The sequence below is a fragment of the Dermacentor albipictus genome, chromosome 2 (genome assembly GCF_038994185.2).
Source record: "Dermacentor albipictus isolate Rhodes 1998 colony chromosome 2, USDA_Dalb.pri_finalv2, whole genome shotgun sequence".
Classification (NCBI taxonomy): domain Eukaryota; kingdom Metazoa; phylum Arthropoda; class Arachnida; order Ixodida; family Ixodidae; genus Dermacentor; species Dermacentor albipictus.
The window spans coordinates 147,056,669-147,080,482 of NC_091822.1; the positions used below are offsets into that span (position 1 = coordinate 147,056,669).

Consider the following 23,814-nt stretch of genomic DNA (forward strand, 5'->3'; position numbering starts at 1 on the left):
GAATGAAGTTAAGCTTACAGTTTGTCTAGATATTCAGACTATGACTAGTGATCGCACACGCTGCAGACAGCGATAAGATAACGATATTGCGGCGAAATCGACAGCTGTGTAAGCGGACAACCATCGAGCTGACATATGGATAAACGCCAGATACGCTTACAAAACTTGTAGAGCACTGTTGTTTCAGAAAAACTTCTCAATCAAAATAAAAAAAGCATATATAAACAAATCATACTTGCTGTGTTCTTTTAATAAACACTGACTACTCGGGGGTAACTTGTGTGAACGTTTTGATAATGGTCGTTTGAAATGAGAGAGGGAGAGAGAGAAACTGAACTTCTGTTTTATTTTTTATTTGAAACTAGTACTCGACCATTCGCTTGAAACGAATCTCCCTTGTAGATAGGCTTTGTTGAAGAGGTGATGTATGACTGCTTAAACCCCATTTACCGCGCGGTACGTCCGACGAAATGCGGAAGTCATAGTCTGCAGAAGCTGCGACTGTCAGAAGCAGAAGCTGATTCTGCACACGGTGGCTGTGCAGACTGGGCTATTCTCACGGTACATACTCCTTACTCCTTGAGATACACTGCTCGGTCGAAGCGATCCATGGTCGATGCGGCTGACAGCAACGAGTTGCATAGCCGGGGACTTCGAGCCAATCTTTAGGCTGCCCTCCCTCTCTCCTCGTCGTACAGAATGCGGCGACTCTCGGACGTGGAAACTGCGACTCGGCAAGCAACTACACCCCAAATTCCAGAAGGGAAGGTTCTTTCCGCTTAAGTAGCTCTAACTGGTTCGCTCGCCTTCCCACGTATAGATGCCCGGCCGCTTTCCGCCTATCGGCTACGGGCAAACAGCGAGCTAATTTGCATTGTCTCCCGCTCTCGGCTGCTTCCGGTCAAGCGTTCTCCGACGTCGGAGTTGCGAACCCTGAATTCGAGCAAGCGCTCAACGCCTGTCGAACGAGAGAGGTAGGCAGACAGAGAGAGAGAGAGAGAGAGAGAGAGAGGGAGAGATGCTTTGCCTGACATGCATTGTCAGGGGACCGCGTTTGCGCTCTACATACTTCTTGTCTCCATACGCGGGAGTCACCGAAGTATATAGAGACGTCGGACACGCGGGACACTGCACGGACGTGTCACGCGCCGGGCTGTGTGAGTTCTGGCGTATACCATGTACATGGCCCCTCCTGGTCCCGCTGCATATTTCGCGCGGGTCTATACTGCGCCTCCTTCGGCAGTGTTTGCTCGAATCGGCGTTACACTCTCTCGAGTTTCTTACAGGCTGCCACGTCGCAGCTAATGCGCGAAACGTGACGGGACTTGAGGGCGGTGCTGCTGCGAGTCTTGGGTGGACTACACTTCCGACTCCTTTAAGGAAACTCGATCGCGTTCATCGCGGGTCTTTCTGTGCAGCCGGGCTTTCGAAGGAGAGTGGCCTAGCTTCCTGGCAGCGTTGCGGCGTCGCTTCACACGCTTCGGCATAGCGTGCGGTGCGTTTAGCGTCGGTAAAGTGTGCACCCGTCTTGGCCTCGATTGGGAGTGTTATATTGGCTCAACAGCTGCCACCCCTGGCAGTGGCAAAAGCTTCTAGTCTGCGTTCGCTTCAGCAGCTTCAAGTGAACATCTTAATATGGTTGTAGGTCAACAATCTAAAATCCACAAACGGCAGCGATGGCTTGTGGTTGCACCTGTGGTTATGTTGCCGAATACAACCTCGCACACTCTACTCTATACTCTACTCTACACTACTCGGTACAGGCAATACAGTCTGCTCAGAGGAATGTGTTATATTGGTGCACACACCTCCATAGGCAATATCGGCGTGTTACTGGTAAACATTTACTGCGCTCGCAAATCTTTTTTTTTTACTCATAATGTGTTCGTCACGCGACTACAAGAACGTGACAACAGACCCCGCCGCAGCCCTAGTGAGTCCACCGAAGAACAACAACTTGCTTTGCCAACGAACGGTAAATTGGAGGGCCACAGCTTCTGAGAATGTGTCGCTGCACCAAGTAGTTTGGCAGCGCATTCTGTTTTGGCTTCTTGGGGCAGATACCAAATCGGCATAGCTCGTTACTTGCGACGGTTTCGAATTTGCCAAAACGTGGGTGAGCAAAGAGGGGAAAAGAAAAGCGAGATTCCAATTTAATGCTGAGTGCTTCATATAAGTAATGTAGTAAATAGGATTCGTAGTTGCTTTTTTTGTTGTCTGTAGCTTAAACGAGAGCGAGTCAGACGGTGGGACTATCTTCAGGAGCAGTGCCACGCGCGCACTCCGCGTTCGCAGCTCTTTTTTCTTTTCGTTGGCCTCAGAGAGTCGTGCGGTGATGGAATTACAGGCACACATCCAACGCTGTCTGTGCATCTTACTCCGGTGTACCATAAACGAAATGTCACGGCGCACGGCTCACCTGTCGCCATCGGCGCAAGCGTCAGCTGCGAGCCGACCGAATCGTTCGTTGTTGCGGGACGGGTGTGTGTGTGCACCGCGGAACGCGGGAGCGTCACGCTCGTCTCGATCACGCCGCGCTGCGGACAGATAAATTGACTCGCGGAGCGGCCTCCGCTCACGTCGTCGTCGTCGTCGTCAAAGGTCCCTCTCTCGACACGACGGTGCGCTAAATGCGGTGCGCTTCGAGTGCCAGGTGTGCGCCTTTTGCCGCTTCGTAAATATTTAACGTCGAGCGCTCCTGACGTTCCAGCCGGCGCGTCTTCGAAAAACGACGCGCCGTTCACCGCTTGTCTCTCCCACGAGGCGGGTGCATTGTGCCCTCCTCGCTCTGTACCCGCCGCCGGTTGGCTGGTAACGCTGTCCTTCTTTTCTTTTTTTGCCACTGCAACGCAACGCGTAGGGATGCCCGTTTGCTTTAGCGTACAGGCCTCCCGCCCGAAAATGGCAGGTGCTGTAAAGCGTAGAGACGGCGGCGGGCGTGTGTGCTTGCCGCTTTTCTTTATATCCTTTTTTTTTGTGTGTGTGCCGCGATGGTAGCTTTTGTCTTTCGCTCGGGTTTGACGGGGGTCCGCGAGAAGTCTCCACCCGCGTGTCTCCGTTGTAGCGGAAGGAGAAAGCGAAGCGTAGTGAAGGAGAGAGGGAAAGGGAACACTGACTACGCGTTTGTACGCAGGGCCCGACATAAGCCCTGTCTTCACTTGGCTCTACATGTGTACTCGTCGAGTGGACGTATATGACGGCGGGAATGTAATCTTCGAAATGAAGCAAAATGACGTGAGCGGCCGCGAAGATACAAGAACGAGGCGACATGAAATATTCACGTTTTAGAGCGACTGCTCTGTGAGACGCGAGACGTGGACACAACGCACGTTGGGCAATAGTCGGAAAATCGTTCTTAGAAGCACGACACTCTAGAGGATCTGTGGAAATGCCACGTGCGTAGTCTGTAGGTGGAACATTGCTGCCTCTGGATAGGGCAGTGTTCATGAAAAACGTACACAAAATTATGTTCACTCTTTGCAGTGCTAATAGCGGACGGAAGTCACCTGTAATGACATGTACGTTATAGAACGAAGCCGCGGTGTTCGGCTTCGGGCCTGTTCGGCGCAAAATATAGGAATGCGACGGTCACACGGTACTATACGTCGGTTTCGCTGGCCGTGAAACAGTAAAATGCGAGCAGCATTCGGAGCCACGCCTTCACCTATATGTGCCGGCTTTGGTTGTGTTTGTTTGCTTTACCTCTGCACTAAAACAATTATTTTCTGTCGATACCGTTTTTATTCCCATCAACCCCTGTTCCGATCGGTCGCTTTTGGCGAATGTGCATCTCACTTGAGAGAGGAGGAAATTATTGGTTTACAATAGGATTGAAACAGGGGGGGGGGGGTGGGGGGGGGGTGCGTTACTATATATAGGCCCCAACTGCCATCTGGGCCCTTCAATCACGTATTACGATACACTGTTCATGAACTTGCACAAAGGCTGAACACAAAGAAATAGGAGGAGACGAGACGCAGCACATGGTGATCTCATAGTTCTTTACGTTTGATCTTTGTCGGCTGTGTATGGAAGCCACATAAAATATGTGTGTTGTGCGAATGGCTCGCGCATGTATCTTAGACAATCATCGTAGATGGCTTCTGCCGGGAATTTCTGTTTCCTCTGCGCTATATACTACGCTATATACTGCGCTATAGACTGCGCTATATACTGCGCCAGCGATAGCTTTCTTTGCGGTGGCGTAACAACTTGCCGACGTTTTGTCGGGTCCCGTCCTGCATATCTGAGGGCCCTTTCTTCTTCTCTCGCTGTGCAGCAGCAGTCTCTGGGCAGCACCGTCGGCGGCCTCCGCAGCGACCGGCTCATATCGGGCGGGGAGGCGGCCAAGCGGGCCGGAGCGGGAGGCCAGAGCCCCTCGGATGGCCACAGCCTCGCCGCTGCCTCCGCCGGTGGGGCCGACGACCACGCCGAGCTGCAGGGCGGCGCCTCGACGCAGCTGCAGTCCTCCTCAGCAGCCGCAGCAGCAGCAGCCGTCTCAGCAGCAGTCTCGGCCGCGGCGGCGACCGCAGCGTCGTCTCCCGCCTCGCTGCTGGCGTCGCTGAACGCCGGGGCCGCCCTGCTTGCCGCCCGGCAGTCGCAGCAGCAGCATCATCAGTCGCCCAACCTCCTCCTCGGGTCCGCCTTCAACGCTATGGAAGCGGCTCGCAAACACTCCCTAGCAGACAGGTGAGGGAATCCTCGACGCCCCGCGGCTGTGTGGCGCGGCGCGTGCAGCACTTCGCAATAGCACAGTTCGCAATAGGGGATCAGAAAATTTGGGCGTGGTGTAGTTCATAGTGTTTTTTTGTGTCTTTTTCATTGTTTAACCTAGGTAGAATATTAGGCAGTATAGTAGCAAGAGCTTGGTGGCGCAACCCACCGCCCCGTTCCAAAGGGGACGCTCATAACATCTATCCATCCATCCATTCGCTTAGCACGTGCAGACTAGTGATTTCGCACGGGCCCTGGGACGCAAAGCGGGGACGCAATCCGATCCACGAAGGGTCTAATGTTTTACTTACGCCGGTCAGGACTTATAGGCATTCTTTGTATCTTTGGCAGTCATTTGGGCTTGATGCTTTTTGTGTGTTTTAATTCACACCGAAATAAAAGAAAGAGATTAAGAAATACAATTAGTGTACTTATAGTGATAGTGGGTACTCACTTTCACATTATAGTAAATTGATTAGAATATATTGTAAAATGAGAAGAGATGTCAAAGGTTCGGAGAATCTAGAGCAGAGTTAGCTAAAGAGAATGAACGAGGTCCCAGAAGCATAGTCCCAGAATCACTGAACTATGTTGAGACCAGAGGCGAGGACAAGTTGCACCACACCCTACTAAGACTCCAGCAGGTACACAAGTCGGCACTCCCGTAGCCATCCTCTGTAAACGATATTTCAATTTGCTATGTTTTTGTGCCGAATCCATGAGCTTGTTTCGACAGTGTTCTATAATTGCATTACCTTTATCTTTTTTTTTTGTTATTATTCTTAGCTCAGATACTGAAACAGCCGGTTCTCTTAGTTGCCAAACTTACCACATTTCATAACTAATAAAGAGGAGTCTTTAGTAGAAGGCCTCGGCAATACTTTCTCACCAATACAGCCGTCCTATCAAGCGCATTTACCTTACGCAGTGGATGATAAGTTAAAGGGTAGTTGCTTTGAATATTAGGTGTTCTCGTTAGGAGTGGACCACACTGTACATACGTATACGATATACATACATACATACGATGCGGTCCACGGCCTGTATCGCTGCCCCCCCCCCCCCCAAAACACACAAAAAATATATTTTCTGAAGTCATTCGGAAGAGCATTCGTCAGCCAACCGTGCCGTTGGACACGTTATCGCAAGCGGGCGGCCAGTGGCAAACAACTCTTACGAGCAAAACTGTGAGTTAAGCCCCGGTTATGCAGAAGTCGTGCGCCGCGGGGGAAAAAATTCTTGGCTTAGTTATTTAATATGGCCAAAATGCGAACGTGGGCCATGTGTAAATTCCTTTCTCCGCGGAGCCTATAACTGAGGAACATGGCCTGACTGTTTGAAAGGAAAGGAAAGGGAAGAAAAAAGCAGAAGGCAAGGAGGTTAACCAGAGTAAAGTCCGGTTGGCTACCCTACACCGGGGGAATGGGAAAGAGGAAAACAAAGATGGCAGGGATAGAGAGGAGGGAAGGAGAGAAGGAAATTATCGGTGAGTTCGCTGACGCGGGTGGTCTAATAGTAATTGCACTAATAGTCACAGACGTTCACACAAGCCCGTCGTCATCAAGAAGCACAAAAGTATCTTCAGCGCTTTATGAGCAGCACAAGTTGATGAGGCGGTCGTGTTACGAAGAGAGAAGCGTTGATATCACCGCATGGCTGTCAGCTCTCTACGCTCATTTATTGTTTTTGTTTTTTTATGTTTAGAACTCTTTAAGTGACAACGAGTGGGATTGTACGAGACGAGCAGTTTAAGGCGGCGCCGTACTAAGGTGCCCTCTGCCTTTACAGTGGCTAGCAATTTAAACTGTTGATATCGACACACGCTGTAAAGAACGGCGGGTTGCACAACAAGATTGTCACCTTGCCACCCGATTACGACAAGGGGTGCAAGACGCGCACCTCCCGCTCTCCACCTCTCCGTGCTGCAGCTGCGAGGCGTTCAAAGAAGCGACCTTTGCGCTGGAACCCGCCGCCTTCCTCCAGCCCCTTCGACATGGTGACGGGACGACGAATTCGGTGTGTGGACAATGATTCTAGAGTTCCCCAATGCGGAGCTGATTTGACACGCCTGAAGAAGCTACCGCGGGAACGTCTTATTTTTGTGCTTCTCACGGTTTGGAGTGGCTCGGAACAATGAGCGACGCGCGATCGACAACGTCGATTTTCCGGAACGGCACCACCTTCAACGCCGTCGCTTGGGCTTCGGAATGTGTGTGCCTTTGTGTCTGTAAACTGGTCTTCAGAGCAGCTGCGAGTTGGTGGTGTGTAAACGAACAGCCGCCGCGTCGTAGGACCAGCGGATCGAGTGTATAAAAACTGTGGTTGTGCGATTGTTGGAGGCACTTCTCTTGAGCAGTCGTGTTAGACTGAGGCACTTCTCTCAAACAGTCATGTTAGACTGAGTTAATTTCTGTAAATAAACCCCTTTTTCCTCGTTCTCGATGAGAAGCAGTTCTTCACTACCTCAACGATCTCAGCGTAAATAAGTTGGACGACGGCATGGGCCAGCTACCTCCGAATTCATGCCGTACTCCAATCTTGGCAAAGGACCACGGACGAAGGGATTGAGCCCCCAATCCTGACAACTGGCTGACAGCGGTAGGATGGACTTTGCGACATGGTGCTGTATCTGCGGTGAGTGCTTGGTTTTTGCTTTGACTCTCTAGGCTTCATTTTGTGGTTGTTCTGTTTAGAACAGTAGGGAAGCTAGATTGTTGTGTGTTAGCTAGGTTGTGTTTTACTAGCTAGATTTAGAGAGCAGAATCAAGGCAGTAAAGCGGCAGTCATGGAGTTAAGGACACTGCTGAGAGACGAGTTGTTGATTGTTGGTGAGGAACTGGGCCTAGATGTACGCAAGGAAATGCTCAAATCGGAATTATTGGAGCTAATTTCCAATCAGGCCAGTGAGCAAGATATTGAAATGGGATTGGAACTTCTCAAAAAGAGAGAGAAACGGGAAAAAGAAAGAGAAGAACGGGACAGAGAAAACCGCGAGTTTCAGTTAAGGAAAATGCAACTTGAACTTGAAAGCAAACGTTTGGAGTTGCCTCAAGGAAGTGAAGGCGCTCTGGGTCGATCAAGTGAGGCAGAATCATACCGCATGGACAGGCTATTAAAGCCATTTGAGGTCGGGACCGACATAGGCTTGTTCCTAAGCAATTTTGAAAGGACTTGCGAGAAGATGAACTTCGGCCCGAGTACATGGCCACAGCGGTTGCTGTCTATGTTGCCGTGTGAGGCGGCGGAAGTAATCGCCAGACTAAGTGTGCAGGATGCATATGATTATGCGAAAGTTAAGGCTAGTCTCCTGAAGAAATACCGCCTTTCAGCCGAAGCTTTTCGGCAAAGGTTTAGGAGCACAGGCAAGAAAGATAGCGAGGGCTATCCGGAGTTTGCATATAGCTTAAAGGCCAACCTAGTCGAGTGGCTTAAAAGCGCGGAAGCGTACGACAGCAGAGACATGATCATTGAATGCATGTGTCTAGAGCAGTTTTACAAAACCATCCCCCAAGCTGTGAAACTGTGGGTGCAAGATAGAGGTAATGTAAACACTGTGGAAAGGGCGGCTGAATTAGCCGAAGAGTACGCAACCCGTAGAAAGTTGAACGCCGAGGAGGGAAACTGGGACGGTCGAAATGGACCGCGGAAACCATTTCCGTTCAAAAAGGGTGCGCAAACGAGACGATCAGAGCCTGTAGACATGGCGGAAAAGCCCGCAGAAAAGAGCGAGGAGAGACTTAACGGAGAAACCACACAAAAAGAACAGAAAAGAAAATTCGAATCTGTTAGACCAATTCGCTGTTACAAATGCCACAAACTGGGACATATAGCTGTAAACTGCGAGAAGCCTAGCGTAGTTTTTTCCTACGTGGAGGAAAAGGATGAGAATATGGAACTTTTAAGTCCATATCTCCACGACCTGCAAGTTAATGGAAAACCATGCCGAGTGCTAAGAGACAGTGCCGCCACGCTGGACATTGTCCATCCGTCTTACGTGATGGTAGAGGACTTCACCGGAGAAGTAGCATGGATAAAACAGGTTGTAGAAGAACACAGCGTGTGTCTGCCCATGGCCAAAGTCAAAATCAGTGGACCATTCGGGGAGCTAGAGACTGAGGCTGCAGTTTCTAAATTTTTGTCACTGCACTATCCCTACATCTTTTCGAATCGTTCGAATCAGTTACTGCGTGACAGAGGGCTCAAACTGGGAGAGGGCATAGTACAGGCATTGACCCGAGGCCAAGCTCGTAAGATCGCGGCGCTTTCGGCTGAAAATGCTCAAGCTCCTCCAGCGGAAGCAGAAAAGGGCATAACTTCAATACCCGAATCCGAGCTAGGCCCGAGGCACAAAAGAACAGCTGAGGAGAGCCTGCCAGTTGACCAGCTCAATGAGAGCGTAGCACTAGAGTGTCAGAGTTCTAGCCTGCAGGAAGAGCATGCAGACGCGCTCCCAAGCGAGACAGGGTCGTTATTATCACCGGCCTCAAAGAACTTTGATCAACTCTTACGCGTGGATAGAGAGTCACTGGCAGCTGAGCAAAAGAATGATGAGAGCTTAGCTAAATTACGTGACACAGCTAAAGAAGGCATTGCTAGGCGCAACGTAACGATACATGAGAGAGGAGGATTGTTGTATCGGCATTACAGAGATCGAAAGGGTAAGATTTTAGATCAGTTAGTCATACCTACTAAGTATAGGGAGGACCTTTTGAGTCTTTGTCATGGAAATGGGTGGTCCGGCCACCTAGGCATAAACAAATCAAAGGAAAGATTGCTTATGGAATACTACTGGCCTGGCTGTTTCAAAGATGTAGAAAACTTTGTAAGATCATGCGACGCCTGCCAGCGTTCTGGTAAACCAGGAGAGACTTGGAAAGCTCCACTGAAGGTAGTGCCCTTAATAACAGAGCCTTTCAGACGGCTTGTAATAGACACGGTAGGGCCTCTTCCAAAAACAAAATCAGGCTACAGGTACTTGTTTACCATGCTGTGTCCGGCTACCAAGTTTCCAGAAGCAATCCCTTTGAAAGAGCTCAGCTCCACTGAAGTAGTAGACGCGCTTTTGACAGTGTTTGCACGAGTTGGGTTTCCAGCCGAAATTCAGGCAGATCAAGGGTCAGTATTCACGAGCGCACTGACTTCCACATTCTTGCAAAAGTGCGGGGTAAAGTTAATTCACAGTTCTGTCTATCACCCTCAGTCAAACAGTGTAGAGAGGTGGCATTCGGTGCTTAAGCGAGTTTTGCGTGCGCTCTGTTACGAGCACAAGGAGGACTGGGAGAACTGTCTGCCGGCAACTTTGTTTGCTTTGCGAACGGTTCCACATGAAGCGACAGGGTTCTCTCCAGCAGAACTAGTGTATGGGAGGACACTCCGTTCTCCACTGAGAATGTTAAGAGAGATGTGGGAGGAAAGAGGGGAGAGTCCAACCGTGGTTGAATACGTGCTGAATTTACTGGAACGGCTAAGCGCAACCCCAGAACTAGTCGGAAAGAACATGGCACTAGCTCAAAAGAACGCCAAATTCTATTACGACAGGAATGCGAGGCTTCGTACGTTTAACGCCGGAGACCAGGTAATGATCCTCAAACCTTCAAGAAAGAACAAGCTTGAAGTTCACTGGGACGGGCCCGTTAAAGTGTTGCACAAGCTTTCAGAAACTAACTATGCTTTGAGAATGCCCGGTCGCAGGAAGGAAGTGAGGATATATCACTGTAATTTGATGAAGCCGTATGTAGAGCGGAGTGGAGTCGTTAACTATACTGTCAAAGAGCCGGATGGCATCGGTACCAAGTTTAAGGAGGATAGGGCAACCTCCAACTCTGAAATCGGCCTAGAAGAAGTAGTAGAACACTCGGTAAGCTCGCATGCTCTAAGTCCCGAGCAGCTAGATGAGCTAAAAGGGGTGTTAGGGGAATATCTCGACAGATTCAGCGATCGGCCGGGTAGAACCGAACTGATAACGCATGAAATTGAGCTGACCTCTACCGAACCAGTAAGATCAAAACCTTACAGGGTGTCTCCAAGACAGAGAGAGATTATGGAGGCAGAGATACAGCGCATGCTAGAGTTGGGAGTTATTGAGCCCGCTGAGAGTGACTACACGTCACCGCTAATACTCGTAGAAACCCCTAACAAGGACCCTCGTCCGTGTGTTGACTACAGGAAGTTAAATGCGATCACTAGGGATCAGCTGTACCCGATACCCAACATTGAGGAACGAATTGAAAGAGTTAGCGCTGCTAAATACATTTCAACTATAGATCTCGTGCGGGGGTACTGGCAAGTTCCCCTTTCAGAAAGTGCCAGCCGCTATGCCGCATTCATCTCGCCTGTAGGCACTTTTCGCCCTCTCGCACTCAGCTTCGGGCTGAAGAACGCGCCGTTTAGCTTCTCTAAGTTAATGGATATTGTCCTAAAAGACTTGCAGGAGTTCGCCTTACCTTATCTTGATGATGTAGCCATTTTTTCGGACAGCTGGGAACAACACGTATCGCACCTCAAACAGGTGTTCTCACGGTTGAGGGAAGCCGGCTTAACGATGAAAGCGGAAAAGTGTAGGTTTGGTTGTTCGCAGGTTACTTATCTGGGCCATGTTGTTGGTCAGGGCATGAGACAGCCGGCTGAGCTGAAAATAGCTACGATTGGAGATTTTTCTCAGCCGCGCACGAAAACGGACGTTCGTTCATTTTTGGGACTTGTGGGGTACTATCAACGGTACATTCCGAATTACTCGCAATTGGCAAGTCCATTAACAGACGCCCTCCGAAAGGGAGCACCGAGTAACGTACACTGGGATAAGGACAAAGAGAACGCTTTCCAAAGTTTGAAGACGCTATTGGTTTCTCGCCCTGTGCTTCGCGCGCCAGACTACACAAAGGAATTCATAGTTCAATGCGACGCAAGCGACAGAGGTATGGGCGTGGTACTTAGTCAAGTCGGCGACGATAACGAGGAGCATCCTATCCTCTACGCCAGCCGTAAACTAAATGTAAGAGAGGAAGCCTACAGCGCTTCAGAGAAGGAATGCGCTTGTTTGGTTTGGGCCGCCCAGAAGTTGTCGTGTTATTTGTACGGAGCGAAGTTCATCTTCGAGACCGACCACTGTCCTCTGACGTGGCTCAATCAAATGTCACACAAAAACGGCCGCTTGCTCCGATGGAGCCTCACTCTCCAAGAGTACAACTTCTCCGTTAGATATAAGAAGGGAAAGTTGCATAGCAATGCGGATGGTTTGAGCAGGCTAATTTGAATTCTACGTTTGAGGGTCCCGCCTAAATTTTAGGGTTACTAGTGTTAATTTTATTAAGCGAAGAAGATCCCCTCTCATTTAGCAGGATTCCCTCCATGATTGCTGAATTTGTCAGCAGGAATTTGCTTCAGAAATTGGCATAGTGAAATGCAGCATTTTTTTTTTGTTTCTGCACTTATGTTGTTGTTGTTTTTTTTGAAGCCTAGCGAGTCTAAAGTGAGAGCCAATGCACGTCATCTCGGCGCAGAGCCGTGTTGTGGGGTTCATTTTGCAGTTGCCTGTCCTTGTTGGATGTTTTGGGGCGGTGACATCAATGCACAAGTGGTCGCTGCGAGCCAAGACATCAATCCCCCCCTGACCAGCAGCCGTTCTCTTCCTGCCTAGCGGTTGTCAGCGCTAGACAGTCGAGACTTTTGGGGCCATGGAGGCGCTGTAAAGAACGGCGGGTTGCACAACAAGATTGTCACCTTGCCACCCGATTACGACAAGGGGTGCAAGACGCGCACCTCCCGCTCTCCACCTCTCCGTGCTGCAGCTGCGAGGCGTTCAAAGAAGCGACCTTTGCGCTGGAACCCGCCGCCTTCCTCCAGCCCCTTCGACATGGTGACGGGACGACGAATTCGGTGTGTGGACAATGATTCTAGAGTTCCCCAATGCGGAGCTGATTTGACACGCCTGAAGAAGCTACCGCGGGAACGTCTTATTTTTGTGCTTCTCACGGTTTGGAGTGGCTCGGAACAATGAGCGACGCGCGATCGACAACGTCGATTTTCCGGAACGGCACCACCTTCAACGCCGTCGCTTGGGCTTCGGAATGTGTGTGCCTTTGTGTCTGTAAACTGGTCTTCAGAGCAGCTGCGAGTTGGTGGTGTGTAAACGAACAGCCGCCGCGTCGTAGGACCAGCGGATCGAGTGTATAAAAACTGTGGTTGTGCGATTGTTGGAGGCACTTCTCTTGAGCAGTCGTGTTAGACTGAGGCACTTCTCTCAAACAGTCATGTTAGACTGAGTTAATTTCTGTAAATAAACCCCTTTTTCCTCGTTCTCGATGAGAAGCAGTTCTTCACTACCTCAACGATCTCAGCGTAAATAAGTTGGACGACGGCATGGGCCAGCTACCTCCGAATTCATGCCGTACTCCAATCTTGGCAAAGGACCACGGACGAAGGGATTGAGCCCCCAATCCTGACAACGCTTGCCTAGCAAGTTTGACCGCGCGGTTTGAGCGGGCTAATCACCAGAGCCCGGATTCACAAGAAACTCTCACGTTAAAGTAGTTCGCTATAACAAATGCTACCCAATCATGATGCTGGACATGTGATTAGCGAAGACGATAGGCGATTGGGAAAGAACAATAACGAACGGAAACCTTTGTGATTTCGGCCCCAGAGTTCTTGCGCTCCTTTATAGGACTACAGGAGAATCATTGAAAACAACGAACTTAAAGCCAGTGCGCGTATATCAGCGGCTGAGAATGCAGGTCTGTTGCTCCAATGGTTCCATCGAGGATTGCAGCGTTGATTGTGATCAATGGCGCGCCATCAAAGCAACGAAATGGGACAATTTCGTTCTTTTTTTTTTTCGCTTGCGCAACAGGTGTGTCGTTCGGTGCTTGGAAGAAGCAGGAAGTTTATTCGAAAGCGCCCAATCGATCGTGCGATGATCGGTCTGACCGCAGAACAGTTTAGCCTGCTTGCCACAAGTTTGCGCAACGTCGTATCGTCGTAATTCGTCACCTGTCAGGTGTAGCAGCGATTGATGCACGTGCTTTGCAACTTTCGACGCATGCTTGCGCCATTCATGACGCTGTTCAGTATATATCTCCGAAAATAAGTTGCAGCGAGCATACGGCGATGCCAAAGCGCATTCCCGGCCACCTCATTTTAGGTGATGGAATACGTACTCGCGGTTTAGTTGCGGTCACCGGCGTGTCCTAGGGCCCAATTAGACTCTTCTGCAACATAACAGCGCCTATACAAGGGAACGAATGGGTCAGGCTGAAGCAGCTGAAACCGCAACAACCATCCTTTGAATCCGCTCTCTATTGAGATGTCTTCATCCTGCCTATATAGACTTCTATTTACGCTCGGCTGCACGTAAAACGCACCGCAGAAGCGCTAGACAGAGAACTATCAAGAAAGCCTGCGCGCCGCTGCAGGCTTCAAGCCGAACGCTTTGTTCCGCGCACTTAAGCCCAGTCCTGTACATTTACGGCCATCAGTGCGCGGGCTCCGTGTGCACGCCGTGCCTGAAACGGCGTACCACTACATATATCTCCCTCCAGCGTTTCCATCAAACAGCCACTATAGACTCTGGCCGCACGCATATCTCGGTATCGCGCGCGGTAAAATCTTATCCTAGCCGTCAACAAAAGCACAACACTGCTGAATTCCCAGGAAGTGAAACAAAAGCGGGAGGGAACGGGAGCACGATACAGTAATGATACGGGTGGGGGGAGGGGGCGAGGGGGCGATGCGCGGGCGGGAGCTGCAGCTCCTTGAAATCTCGCACGCCGGGTATAGAGCGGCGCGCTTCTTCGCATGCGACGCAACCGGCCGCGTTGCACGTGTGTATACCTCGCCGGTGCTATTAGCGGCTGCCGGTGGCCCAAGCCCGAGAAGAGATTGGCGCACCTTTTTTTCGGCGCAGAGACCGACCGGGACGGGGACCCAGGTGCGGCGGCAGCGGGAAGCGGAGGAGCAGCACGCCTGCCTCCTCCGCTCGGCGTGATGAGGCCTCGCGCGCGAATCGATGAAGCCGGTCGATACGCGCCCAGCGTTCCGAGCGCGGACACACTGAGTGCACATTAAGCGTGACGCTTTCTTTTTACTCGCCCGGTAACGCGCGCCTCCCTTACTTTCGGGAGACCGTGAAGTTTTGTTATGGGCGCGTTATAATAACGTTGGCGTATACGGAAGGGGGGGGGGGGCGACGACCGGAAAGGGGTGCCGCGCCGGGCGCACCTTTTCTCGGTTCACATAGCGTATAGCCGCGTGAGAGAGGTGGCTCGGGTATACGCTGATTGCGCGAGATACGCGCGTGGGGGGAGTCCGATTTAAATTGGGCACCCGCCGGGAGCGCAGTTGAACGCGCAGCAGTGGGCATGCGCGTGTGAGTGTGCGCGCTCTGTATGGAACCGTGGGCCGGACTGCGATCGGTGTGGTCTCAGCATGGTGGCTTCCAGTGTGCGTGAACTGAACTCGGCTACTTTCGGGACTGGTATAGGTGAACGAATGGCTGGCTCACGAGCATTCTTTTTTTTCTGTACGCCAGCGTTTGCTATTACACCGGCATTTTTCGCGCTGCGCGAGGGGAAAAATAAGGGAAGGATAACATTTACGAGGAAATGCGTGGATATTGATTTGAGGTGGATTGCTTCGGTTACGTACACCGTGCGCTAAAGAACTTGGATGAGAGAAAGTGCGAGCGTCTTTGAGAGAAGAAGAGACTGAAGCTGTGGTTTGCCTGGTCCCACCTGCGGCGCGAAGCAAATTCATAATCCGGCGAGCAGCCAACGCACGTGTCCAACGAAAGTGACATTTGCTGTCGAATGAGAGAACGCTTGCCATCAGAGGCACGTGCGACAGTTTTATTAAGTGTCAGATACCTGCTGAGAGGAATAGTCAGCAGCGTTAATGACTTTTTTTTTGTGTGTCTGTCATTGCTTGCTTTGACAGCAAGCGCAGTGTCTTGGAGCAAGCCCTACGGCTGAGGAAACGTTTAGCTGGGAACTCAGCATAGATGTCGAAATGCGACGGTGGCTTTTTTGGCGAGTTGTAGCAGCAGCAGCAGCAGCAGCAGCAGCAGCAGCAGCAGCAGCAGCAGCAGTAGTAGTAGTAGTAGTAGTAGTAGTAGTAGTAGTAGTAGTAGTAGTAGTAGTAGTAGTAGTAGAAGAAGAAGAAGAAGTGGAAGAAGAAGCAGGAAAGCTTGGCGAATCCTACAGTGGGCATGCACCATCAGTGAAGTAGAAGAAAACGAAGCGAAATTGTTTGGTCCAGTGAAAGAAGGCAAACAAACAAAGAAAAAATTAACGAAAGAAGATAACAAAACAGCAGCAGCAATCTGTTGAAGACACTGCGCTCGCACCATACGTTGTCAACTGCGGTAATTCGCGAAGAATGCACTAATCGACCAGCCTTATCGTAAATATAAAGAAACGATTAAGTAAATGCCAGCAGCTCCTGCAGAAGCGAGTGGCAGTACTAATACCAATATCTTCTTTCCTTTTTATAGCGTGTGCGCCGATGCACAAAATTAAACGTGAGGTTATGGACGTTATGAGTAACTCACCTCTGTGTATATAATGCGCATTTAGTTTTGCCTCCTAAACTTCCTGACGTTCGGCTTGGCTACTAAGTTTTAAGCCGACGCATTGGGCCGACACACTTCCCGAGGAGCGCGCGCGGCTGCCCACCTGTAATTCGGAACACGTGCCTTGGGAAGGCGTCCCGCTTTCCATAATGTTAGGTTCCCAACTTGCACCACCCTGTAGCGGTTAATTACAGGCCTTATCGCCATCGCCGTGGCTGCAACCTGCCTTGCGGGCCGGCGGACGCATGTATTTGTCAGCCGACTTTGTTGAGGAGCGTTTTTGTTTTTTTTCTTGCCCTCGATTGGTGCGGATATGTATAGTCGATGTGCTTAGAGAAAAAAAAAACGCCCCGAACCCGGAAGTAATTTTTCGCACGATTTCTTGAATATTTCGCGCCGAAATCGACTGACCAAGGTGCGATTACCTGCGGGCAGTTTTATTTTTCAGCTGGCTGGGTGCAGAGCAAGGGATTCGGAAGGTTGGCTTTCGCGTGTTGTTGGTGGACACAACAACGGTGTTTCGTGCCACTTTCTCCCTTCCTGGCCAAGTCGAGCGGTTTATATTGAGGAGTTCAAGCCGGACGTCTGTCGGGAGTTTATCTGCATCTGGAAAGGGTCATTTGCGCCAATATTTCTTTACTTCTGCTAGCGCCAAAGTCAAGGCCGCAAATTTGTTGCGAAAGTTCTTTCTCTCTCTCTCTCTTCGTGCCCGCGGGATCACGTCGCTATCCTTAAACTATAGCGTGCGTCCCAGCTAACGGTATCCAAGCTATTCAACGCAAGAGCAAAAGAGAAAAAAAACAAGCTGCTAAATACAATTATGAGATCTGCGGTGTTCGATCGTAAGACGTCTGACAACCGAACAGCGTAGGTCTTAAATTCGTATCTTGCAACATCCTTTCTAAATATCTTTTTTTTTTTGGCTAACGTTAGCTGGGACACCCTATATACCCTGCGATATATGCGAACGTGTGTAAGGCGGTATTCCTACGCCAAAAGTTACGCTGCTAACGGTTTCGTTTGCTACTAAGTTAAAGGTGAGTCCTTGAACCCCTACTATACGGGTTACTCTAGGAAAGGCTATTGTACAACTTCCCAATTGCAGGAACACGAAAATGTAAAGAAGTGCACCTTTAGGTCAATTTTAACGTGCTACAAGGGGCTTCATCGGTAAACCTACTTCACATTAACTGTAATATACTTTTCTTACCCGCCTTATTCCCTTAAAGAAATAGAGGAGCCTCTTTATTGAAAAGCAGTGACTTGTCCGGGTTTACCGCTCTTCAGGAGGGGGATTCCCAGGTTATGGTTTCCAGCGTAACAGACTTATTGTGTGATGTTTTGCGGTAACGCTACGACACCAGAACGGGAATTACAGCTGGAGATGGAGAATGGGAAGGGTGGAACGTAAAGAGAGCCGAAAAAGCGTCCGGTTGAGGAATATAACGATAAGGCATCGAAAGAACGAGAAGCTTACCATGCACACAAGACACGCGTGAACACAGAAAAGCGTTATAACTAGTCGAAGAACCGTTTTAAATGTGGAATGTAACCTACAGAGTCTCGCGCACCAATGAACGAGGTCTGTGCTCCGCTATATGATCTGCATAGCCACAGGCCCGTCGTGAATTTGGGATGGTACCTGCGGAGGGTGTTGTCTTTCTGCCAAAAACTGGCCACTGATAGTGCAACAAGCTGTTCGATTGCCTCGACGCAAGCGCAGAAGGATGCATGCAGCAACTGCTACACTGCTCCGCACTGCTCTATACAGTTGGAGTCAGTCAATCCCGAGGCTGCTTACGCAGGCTTTCATTTATTGCTTCCACTGGAGACTGAATTGTTGCGAAATGGTGTAACAGGTGAACCAGCGACGCAAAATCAACCAAACTGCGATACGAAAACGTTTGGCAAATTAACGCAGAACGTATCTGGGAAAAAATTGTGTGTGTGGGGGGGGGGGGGGGGGCGGAGGCATAGTGTGAGAGAGGGCGAGAAGAAAGAAAAGTAAATGAAGTAAACATTGCCTTTCTTTTTCTTTCTTTCTTGCCGGCGAGGAGGGGAGGTGGAGGGAGAGGAGGAAAGAGAGGTGGAGGGAGGAGTGGCCGGCGTGATCGAAGAGCTCCTGATGTCGCTCGGAATCGTATAATTGGCCTCTCATTAAGAGGAGCGTCTCTCGAAAGGGGCACGCGACCGAATTTATTCGGCCTTGTCACACGCTTCTATACTTCAACATCTTTTCTGCGGGGCATTATATGGCTGTGCGAGCATTTACATTCTACACACGTCCCCTTCTTCTCTGTCCTTTTCTTTTCTTCCTTTATTTCTTTTTTCTCTTATCGGTGTGTTCGCTCTATTACGGCCGCGCATCGCTTAAGGCCGGAGGGAGAGAGAGAAGAAAGAGAGACTGATGAGGAATGCAAGCCGTGCTGTCCTCTTTGTCTTGTGTTCTGTCATTAAACGGGCGCGCGCAAGCAATGACGGGTTACATTACTCCTTAATTGCGATTACCGCTTTTGGTTCAGTAGCCGCGCGACTAATAAGGGAGTGTCGTAAATCACTGTACTTTTCGTGGCAAACAGGCTTGCTCGCTCGCACTGTGAAACGGCCGATTGCAATCTGCGTTCGCGGTACTTACATTAGCCTATCTGGGCAAACTGTTTGCTCGGGACTGTCGCACTGAGGTTGGCGGGCTCCACTTTATTCTTATTTTATCATTTCTCTTTTCTTTCCCTTTTTTCCTTTTTTTTTGTTGCATCCTCAGAAGTAACCTGGGCGACCTTAGCAAGGCCGTGGAGGAAGAAGTGCCGATCGCAATCGTAAAAATGTTGCTTGTAGAACTCAACCACTTCGCTCCTATGCGCCTCTGGAACAGCTAGCGCTAAGTGTTAATGTAGAGACTTGTAGCCTCGCGCGCGTGTATTAGCGTTACGGCATTACTGTGGCAATAAAATGCAGCCGTTGGCAAATAGGCAACAGAAGCTCTGGACATGTCTTTTGAAGCTGTGTTCAGCCAGAAGGTTGCAGAAGCGTTCCTGAGTTGCACGACATTGCTTTGCTGCAAATAGCCACATTAAATATATATATATATATATATATATATATATATATATATATATATATATATATATATATATATATATATATATATATATATATATATATATATATATATATATATATAATTTTTTCCTCTGTGCCAGCACGGAGAAAGAAGTTGACGGTCATGTGGGGCTCTCTTTGTCGGTTTTTTCGGGCTGCCTTGTGTTAGTGGCCCTTTTCCCAACACCATGCCTACGTTGCCGAGACGAACACGGCTGTTACATTTGGTGGAGGTGCTCGGTAGTCCCTTTCCTCGTCCCGAGGCTTCGCGCGAAACACCGCCTGCGTGGCAGAGCTTAACAAAATGGCGAGACCTTCACGAGCTGTATTGAAAACGTTATCGACCTCTGTAGGCGGGTGAATGCTTCAGTGGCGGAAACCAAGAAAGTCAGGCAAATCCTGAAAGGCATCGACGACGATGCCTTCGATGTGCTGGTAGCCAAGAACCATCAAACCATCGCACAAGTAATCGAACCGTGCCAAAGTTTTGACGAGCTGCGTAAGGAGCGCCTTTCCACGCGTCGTACCACTATGCAATCAGCGGAAATTTCAGCCTTGGAAACGGCACGTACTGGAGCTGAATATTATCCCCTGTTGCAGCAAATTCAGCAGTACATCCGCGTGGAAGTGGCCCGCCAGTTCTCCCTTGTGTTATCTGTTACCAAGAACCCTACCGCATTGGTCAATCCGCTCCGTCGCGTCATTCAGACGCAACTCGCTGAAGCGCTGCCATCACCTGCGGCCCCAACGCACGTTACAGCGCCCTCTCACGCTGAAGCCGTTACTCGCTCACATGCGCGACCACCGCCAGCGTGCGTGCGTGCGTGCGTCATGTGTGTGTGTGTTTGTGTAGTCATATCATAAGAAGCCAACAAACGATAATACGAAGAGCAGCATAGGGTAAATTGCTTGTAGTTCTTTGTAGTTCTTAATTTAATGAAAGAAAAAATATACGAATGGGAACGAAAGCTAAATAAAAAACAAGTGGCCGCAGGTGGGATACGAACCCACGTCTTCGCATTACGCGTGCGATGCTTTTACCAATCGAGCTAAGGCGGCGCCGTTATTTAGCTTATTTCTGTCCATTTTCTCATGGACTCCGAGATCACACGCTGACAATAATGTGCCGCACCGATTTCGGGGCCCATGGCTTTCCAGAACTTCGTTGAATACAGAGCCGCGAGGCGGTGGTGCCAGAACTGACGCTATTTCCCGCAGCGTCTCAGTACCATGTCAGTACGATAACCGGAATACGTGAACCAGGACGCCAACCCGAAAAATTCGTAGCATTTCTACATTTCTGAAACGATTACCTATACAAAGGTTAAAATATCCCCTTTATTAAGCGGCATTTTTTTCTTGGAAGTTGCAGCGCAATGGCTACGGTGTCTTCACTAAGGCTGTTTAAACGAGTTTACTTTAGTAATTATCATTCTTTCTTTTTATGATCACTTCAATGGTTTCGTCTTCTGAGACGGGTGTACTAGTTTGTAGTCGCACATACATGCAAGAGCTTGCAGTTCGTGAAGGAACAATACGGGCGACGGATGGGCCTCGGAGGGGCGCTATGGTTGCCGACCTCCGCTGTCCGCCGAGACCAGACCACACATCGCAGCGCAAAAGGAACGACTCGGATTCGCGTTTCAGTGCCATGCACCCTCGTCATCGTCGCCGCTGAAGGCGCATCGCTTTTGTTACGGCGAACCCCCCCCCCCCCCTCCATACATGTGAGCGGGCGAGTGGGCGAATGTCGAGCGTACGATGCAAGCGAGGGCCAGACGGATGAGCAAACATGCACCCTCATATTCGGTCACACGGATCACCGTTCCCTTTGTACACCGACGACCGAGACGTCTGGCGTTGCTCGTCTGATATGGCAATACCGATCATAACCAAAGGATGTGGGACAAGACGGAGAGAAAGGCGAGCAGAGGAGGGGGAGGGCGGGGAGGCGAGTGTGAGTGACGTCGACGAAGTGTTCTGCCCCTCGCAAGTACAAACATATGAGCAGCAGCAGCACAAGTGGACGTTGAGCTGGTGACGCGAAAGGTGCGGGTACCCTTTCTCTCACAGGAAGCGAGGTGAGGTGTCTGGTTCGAATTGGCCGGAAAGAAAGGGGTATTTTTTTTTTTTTTTACGTGTCCGGCGAGGCAAACGCGGAAGCGGCAGGACTTCTCTCGCTCTCTAGCTCGCAGGTCGTTGCCGAGCACGCAATGCAGACCTGAACGCTGGCTCGCAGCTGCGGAGCCCCAACCCAGCTGGGATTCGCATACGGTACTGACTCTCTAGGCGCCTGCGCGAAACCCGAGACATGGAACGCCGGGCACCCTTGACGTCCGTCCTCAACCTGGCATCCTTTTGTTTTCTCGTTCTCCTTATCTCTCTCTCTCTCTCCACCTCGCTCACTCGACATCCAATCCGAGCCCAGCTCTCTGCGGCGCTTCGCACTGGATTCGTGCCAACCGTTCTACCACGGTTCGAGCTAACTAAGCTTCCTGTTTATTTCGTTCTGTTTTATTATTTTCTGTTGATAGTTACGGAGTAGTTAATGTAAACCGGAAAACACCCTTCAGCGGGGTTACCCTTCTGGATCGCACACTTTAGTTAGTCTAATCTAAACGGGCGTCTCGTTTCCGCTAACGGCTCTGTGTCTGGTTCCTGGAGCTGCCTGTGAGATTCCGAAGCAAACATTTGTCTCAAAGAATAGCTACCTGGCGCTCAATTAGGGCTGTGGGGACACCTCTCGCTGTACCGTCTTCTGCACGGTGTTCTAAGTAGATGCTTTCACAAACATTTTTTTTTAAATTTTCTTTTACTATTGTGCCGTTATAATCGGCCAAACTTTGGCGATCACTCATTGTTATTTGTGACTCCGGTGAGTGCACTGTGGATGGTGTTTTTCAGCGCGTATGTTTGTGGTACACAATTACGAACATATAAAGCATGCCTGATCGGAATAAAAACAGTATCGATAAACAAGTTTGATGGGCGGATGTCCCAAATTGAACGTTGGCGAGTTCGTCAGATGTCATGTCATGTAGGAAAATCACACATTGCGGTGACACCTTTAGGTAATCCAACAACACGGATAAAGGCTATTGCGTGAGGCTCATTTGCTCTTTGGTGGTTCAGCTGCATGGCTCAATCGGGCAGAGGTATCACCATGAACACTGCACAGTAGGCAAAGTGCTGCAATATTGATGCGTCAAGGGCACACTATAAACCAACATAAAGTGGGATGCGGCTTCTTACGGACACTCTTTGCACTGGGAGAAAGAAAAAAACCCAAGAAATAAATGAACTTATGCGAGCGTGTTCAATGTAGCGTGGTTGCTCCTTAACGGCGAGGACTGCAGGAAAAGATTGCCCTCCCTGCATGACTCAGCGTATGGCGCGGAGAGAGCCGGAGGTCAGCACGCCGATAATCATCTCACCTTTCCGGTGACCGCGCGCGTTCTTGGAGGCCTCCACTTCTGTCTTCCTCTTTCTTTCTTTCTTTCTTTCTTTCTTTCTTTCTTTCTTTCTTTCTTTCTTTCTTTCTTTCTTTCTTTCGCTATTTCCTTCGCTCTTCAGTACGAGAAGAGGCGGCAGCTTGGCTCGCTGTTAGCACCTCGGCGCTGAGCTCCGATGAAGCAAGATTAATAATCGCCTTCACGCCTCGATGCGGCCGCTGTGGCTGTGCCCGTGTTTGTTAGCGTGCCTGCCGGAAAAGATGCGCGGAGCACGACTGGGACTCGAGCGTGGGCTGGTGAGACGGTGAAGGCTGCGGAAATCGGGCGAGAGAACGTGGATGACTGTTACACGTGTGAGAGGGAGATGGAATTACGGGCTGCCGAATTTTGTTTATCGGCAGCCTCGTCGTGTTTGCGCTGAGACGTGTGTATACGCTGTAGGCTGGCGGACAGCTGGCGTGGCAGTTCTGACAGGGCGAGCTCGGGTGGAAGTGTTCGCGTGCTACCGGGTGCAGAAAAGTACGCAAAAAAGCAAAACTTCCTCGGGTTAATACGCGTCTCGGTGAGTTAGGCAGAAGTTGAGGATTCGCTACTGCTTTGACTGGCACGTTTCCAGGTGACATAAAGCTGACTGTGGGAAAACTCTGCTTTGATTTTTTTTATTTTTTTTATAACCAGTAGCACTATTAGCGATGCACTAATTTCTGCCCAGGCTGTGAATTAATAAGTGCCCTTCCGGCTAACAGATTGCAACCTCGTGGCGCGATATTATGCAAGTATTTGTCGTAACATTATTTTGTTTCTGTTTGTTTTGTTTTTTTCCTCAGCTGTAAGGTTTTTTTTTTTCGGCTTGTTAACCACCAGGTTATTCAACGCTGACAAGCCGCTTTTGGATTACACTGCACATTTTGTCGTGGTTTGCGCAGATCGAAATTGTAATGACAGTAATCTTCAGTGCGATGAAATGCAAGGCATTAACTGATGATG

General features: G+C 49.9%; 1 protein-coding gene across 7 annotated transcripts in view; it reads left to right on the top strand.

Annotated features, from left to right (window-relative positions):
* The window catches only part of LOC135904617 (sterile alpha motif domain-containing protein 11-like), a 523,025-nt gene that overhangs the window by 214,917 nt on the left and 284,294 nt on the right, over nt 1–23,814 (top strand). For 4 of the 7 annotated variants that reach the window (XM_070534066.1, XM_070534070.1, XM_070534071.1 and 1 more), the window contains exon 2: nt 4,283–4,689. In XM_070534066.1, coding sequence (XP_070390167.1) covers nt 4,283–4,689 — 407 coding nt within the window. Of the gene's footprint in view, nt 1–4,279; nt 4,690–23,814 lie in introns of all 7 variants that reach the window. The other 3 variants (XM_070534069.1, XM_070534065.1, XM_070534068.1) reach the window with 1 other exon arrangement.